Source organism: Salvelinus sp. IW2-2015, linkage group LG31, assembly GCF_002910315.2.
Source record: "Salvelinus sp. IW2-2015 linkage group LG31, ASM291031v2, whole genome shotgun sequence".
In the NCBI taxonomy this organism is placed as follows: Eukaryota; Metazoa; Chordata; class Actinopteri; order Salmoniformes; family Salmonidae; genus Salvelinus; species Salvelinus sp. IW2-2015.
In genome coordinates this window covers 29,469,078-29,474,566 of record NC_036870.1, presented here as the reverse complement: position 1 = coordinate 29,474,566, position 5,489 = coordinate 29,469,078, and the positions used below count along the sequence as shown (strand labels likewise).

At 42.2% G+C, this 5,489-nt stretch overlaps 1 protein-coding gene across 1 annotated transcript in view; it reads left to right on the top strand.

The window, feature by feature from the left end:
- The window catches only part of LOC111955786 (CUB and sushi domain-containing protein 3-like), a 20,893-nt gene extending 15,993 nt beyond the window's left edge, over positions 1-4,900 (top strand). Inside the window, exon 3 of the mRNA XM_023976098.2 lies at positions 4,821-4,900. Within this exon, the coding sequence (XP_023831866.2) occupies positions 4,821-4,832 (12 nt within the window). The 3' untranslated portion in view covers positions 4,833-4,900. The remainder of the gene's footprint in view (positions 1-4,820) is intronic.
- The last annotated feature ends 589 nt before the right edge of the window (positions 4,901-5,489 follow it).

The window sequence follows — 5,489 nt, the reverse complement described above, 5'->3', positions numbered from 1 at the left end:
TGAGAGTAGTGGTTATATGCTAGCTACTGAATATCTTCTTGATACCTATAGCAATAGCCATTGCACAGATTGAGGGAGACAATGCCATCCTGTCTGAAGTTCAGACTCTGCTTGCAAATGTAAGGAGAAAGAAATCCGTACTGCCCTGCCCACTTCACTGTTGCTCCAAGCAGGAAACTGCAGTCTGAAATACATCAAAAAGACGGAAGACTTTTGTCTGAAGCCGTACACGCTGCAGCGTACATGTTGGACAACCAACTATCCTGGCAAGAGCATCCTGTCTGGTGCAGAGATCAACAAGGGCTATGGTGACATCACTACCGGTCTCGCCACCTTGGCCTGGATGACGGCAAGGTTCTTGGCAGTCTGGCGAAGTACACTTCCAAGCAAGGGCTTTGGACGGAGATGCAATATGGCAGTCGTGCCAACGTATCTCATCAGCCACCTGGTGGAAGGGACTTTGAGGATCTGAGGATCTTTCCCCTGTTGCCTCCATCATATTCCAAATCCCACCAACATCAGCCGCCTCAGAGCGCAACTGGTCCTTGTTTGGGAACACACACACCAAAGCACGCAACAGGCTGACCAATACAAGGGTTGAAAACATTTTGGCATCCGAGCAAATTTGATGCTTTTGAGCCTGACAACGAGCCATCCTCAACAAGGTTGGAAAGTGACTGAAGATGAGCCTCAGAGTCTGATGTTCAAGAGGTGGACATTGAGGAGGTCCAGGGAGAAGACGTTGAAGCCTGAGAAAGACAACCAAAGCTTTAGTTTCTAGTTTCATTTTATGTTGAAAACGTTTTTGGGAGATGCGATGATCATTGGGAATCATTCAATATTCCCTTTCTTTTGTTGTTCAGTGAAATCATCCCATGTGAAGGTCAACTCATTTAATTAAAGTTCAATTTGTAACTAAAATGTTTTAATTTACTTATTTCTATTGAAGGATTTAATCATTTGCAATTATGTCAACTTAGTATAAGGTAATTTTGTTCATATGGATTAGGTATAGTTATGTCGTAATTATTTCAATGCAAAAAACATCTACATTTAAATGGTATTAATATTAATTTGTATATATTTTGCATTAATTCCCGTATATTCCCATTAATTCCCACGGAAAGTTTCCACCTCGTGAAACCCCCAAACAACATATTTACGCCCAAAATCTGAAGCACCACCCTAACACCCACAGACTACGCAATTGAATTGTCCTTTCCCCCCAAGTGATTATTTGAGACTAGCATCCGACTAGCATCCAACCTATAGAGCATCTGAGTGGAAGAGAGTTCAAACTCTATACTGACCTCATTTTGAATACAAAAGAGTCTGAGCACCAATCTTTGCACATATAACATAAGGGAGATCACTCCCGTAATTCAGCATGTCACACACCACTTTCCCTCTGTGCCATGCCACTGACCTCTTGCCGATGCCTCACAATTTTCTTTTTCAAGTACCAGACGATGTGATCTCGGCGTTAAGCATATGACTACATTCCCTTATGTTTACGAATCCCTTTTGGCTGCCAGTTCTAGGGTATGTATCGAACCCGTAACATAACTCATGCAATTATAGCAGTGAAAAAAGTAACAGTGAGCGAACAAAAACCCACAGACAACTAAATTACCTCATAACATCAGGGGTTATTTGCAAAACCCACACAGTAAAACAGGGCAGGAAAACGGCTGAGCTGATGCGCTACAAATGTAAAAAGAGAAGAGCACATATATCTCCACAGATAAAGACACCTAACCTAGGCCTACTTCATACACACATACAGTCTGAGGGCTAAACTCAACCAACCAAGACCGATGTGTTCTGTGCCCTGCCCACTTCTAATCTATGAGCAATAAGCAACTCACTAGGTGGTAAAGAACACCCCCTCTCGGCGTGCCGGCGAAAATACATCATCCTAACAGGATCTTCTTGATGGCGCTGTCCATATCGGCAGACTGTGATATGGCCATTTCTTGGAGAGACTCCTTCCCCTCCAGGAACAAGATGACCCCAATGTGTGTTGCTGGGCAGCTTCAATGTGGTGCTCTTATTCTTCTCACTTTGCTTGGTAAGGTAGATAGCTGCTATATAGCTGATATGACCCATCACATACCTATGACCCTTCACATACATATGACCCTTCACATACCTATGACCCTTCACATACCTATGACCCTTCACATACCTATGACCCTTCACATACCTATGACCCTTCACATACCTAATCATTTCCTTGGCTCTCTTGTAGAGTGCATCCATTGTTTTCAGGTCCATGATGTCCTTGAGGAGTAGATTCAATGCATGAGCAGCACAGCCAATGGGTGTGATGTGAGGGTAGGACTCCTCCACTTTAGACCAAGCAGCCTTCATGTTCACAGCATTGTTTGTCACCAGTGCAAATACCTTCTGTGGTCCAAGGTCATTGATGTTTGCCTTCAGCTCATCTGCAATGTAGAGACCGGTGTGTCTGTTGTCCCTTGTGTCTGTGCTCTTGTAGAATACTRGTTGAGGGGTGGAGATGATGTAGTTAATTATTCCTTGCCCACGAACATTCGACCACACTTCAGAGATGATTGCAATACAGTCTGTTCTCTATGATTTGCTTCACTTCAACTTTGTTGAACTCTGCATCCAGCAAAGGAGTAGATAAAGCATGGCTAGCTCACTGTTATAAGCTAACTTTTTTGATGAATTTAAGCAAAATTCCCCAAATTCCAGGACTTAACTTCCCATTGAAAATTTCCAGGAAAATGCTGGAAATTTACTGGAAAGTTTCCTACCCTTTGCAACCCTAGTCTGTGGTCTGTGATTTTGCAAGTGGGTCTGCTGTGGCCATTTGGGACTTAGACAGAGATAATATATATATACATGTATATATACAGTACCAGTCAAAAGTTTTAGAACACCTACTCACAAATTCAAGGCTTTTTCTTTATTTTTTACTATTTTCTACATTATAGAATAATAGTGAAGACATCAACACTATGAAATAACACATATGGAATCATGTGGTAACCAAACACAAATCAACATATATTTTATATATTTGATTCTACAGAGTAGCCACCATTTGCCTTGATGACAGCTTTGCGCACTCTTGGCATGCTCTCAACCAGGTTCATGAGGAATGCTTTTCCAACAGTCTTGTAGGAGTCCCCACATATGCTGAGCCCTTGTTGGCTGCTTTTCCTTCACTCTGCGGTCCAACTCATCCCAAACCATCTCAATTGGGTTGAGGTCGGGTGATTGTGGAGGCCAGGTCATCTAATGCAGCACTCCATCACTCTCCTTCTTGGTCAAATAGCCCTTACACAGCCTTGAGGTGTTTTGGGTCATTGTACTGTTGAAAAACAAATGATAGTCCCACTAAGAGCAAACCAGATGGGATGGCGTATCGCTGCAGAACGCTGTGGTGGCCATGCTGGTTAAGTGTGCCTTGAATTCGAAATAAATCATGACAGTGTCACCAGCAAAGCACCCCCACACCATCAAACCACCTCCTCCATGCTTCACGGTGGGAACCACACATGCGAAGATCATCCGTTCACCTACTCTGCGTCTCACAAACACAAATCTCAAATTTGGACCAAAGGACAGATTTCCACCGGTCTAATGTCCATTGCTTGAGTTTCTTGGCCCAAGCAAGTCTCTTCTTATTATTGGTGTCCTTTAGTAGTGGGCTCCCGAGTGGCGCAGCGGTCTAAGGCACTGCATCTCAGTGCTAGAGGCGTCATTACACACACCCTGGTTCGAATCCAGGCTGTATCACAAATGGCTGTGATTGGGAGTCCAATATGGCGGCACACAATTGGCCCAGCGTCATCCATTTTTGGCCGGGATAGGCCATCATTGTAAATAAGAATTTGTTCTTAACTGACTTGCCAAGTTAGATAAATATAAAATAAATRATAAATACATAAATGAAAGCCTGATTCACGCAGTCTACTCTGAACAGTTGATGTTGATAGGTGTCTGTTACTTGATCTCTGTGAAGCATTTACTTGGGCTGCAATCTAAGTTGCAGTTAATTGCAGACTTCTGAGGCTGGTAACTGTAATGAACTTATYCTCTGCAGCAGAGGTAACTCTGGGTCTTCCTTTCCTGTGGCGGTCCTCATGAGAGGCAGTTTCATCATAGCGCTTGATGGTTTTTGCGACTGCAGTTGAACAAACTTTCAAAGTCCTTTACATTTTCCGGATTGGCTGACCTTCATGTCTTAAAGTAATGATGGACTGTCATTTCTCTTTGCTTATTTGGGCTGTTCTTGCCATAATATGAACTTGGTCTTTTACCAAATAGGGCTATCTTCTGTATACCAACCATACCTTGTCACAACACAACCGATTGGCTCAAATGCATTAAGAAGGAATAAATTCCAGGCAAATTAACTTTTAACAAGGCACACCGGTTAATTGAAATGCATTCCAGGTGACTACCTCATGAAGCTGGTTGAGAGAATGCCAAGAGTGTGCAAAGCTGTCAACAAGGCAAAGGGTGGCTTCTTTGAAGAATCTCAAATCTAAAATATATTTTGATTAGTTTAACACTTTTTTGGTTACTACATGATTCCAAATGTGCTATTTCATAGTCAAAATAAAGAAAACCCTTGAATGAGTAGGTGTGTCAAAACTTTTGACTGGTACTGTTTATATATATATACTATATACTAATTATATATATATAATTCCATGTTCAAAAGAATACAGAAAGTCCCAATGCAATAAGTGATTAACCAAAAATAGGATTACTACTCTGTTGAAATGTTCCTAACACCTTCTTCTTTTTCCTCCTCTTCCTCCTCCTCCATCCTCTTCTAGTATACCAGCTGAGGATCTGCCAAGCGCCCCCGGATGTGGCCAACGCTGATATCCTCATGGAGGACAGGGAGTTTGAAATAGGTAACGCCTCCACGTGTAGTTCAATCCAAATATTATCAATTTTTCTAATGAATTGTTTTGGGAGAGATAGGACCTCCTCACCACTCTGTATACTTACATATTGTAGGACTATGAGTTTTCCTGTGCCTGTATTCATAAAGTGTCTCAGAGTGCTGATCGAGGATTAGTTATGCTTTTTAGCTCACAATGAATAAAGAGTATATAGACTGCGGTGGACCTGATCCTAGATCAGATCTGATAAGCTTTGTGAGTATAGGTCCTGGCCTTACTGATACTTCATCCACTRAGGTTATGAAACTGAAACCCTCTCACCAGTTCCATGCCCCTGTATTTCACAACATCCTCCATGTACGTCTCTCCTCTGCTCAGGTAAATGTGCTGATACATGTAGAATGTCCTCACTGAGTATTGATCATGGCTTAGAGAGAGGATAGGCCTCCTGTGTGTGTGTGACCCTGACTAATACTATGGGTGGACACACACACACACACACATAAATCAAATCAAGTTATATTTGTCACATGCTTTGTAGACAACAGTGAAATGTTTACTTGCGCGTCCTTTTTAAGATGGTGCYAAAGAAGAAGG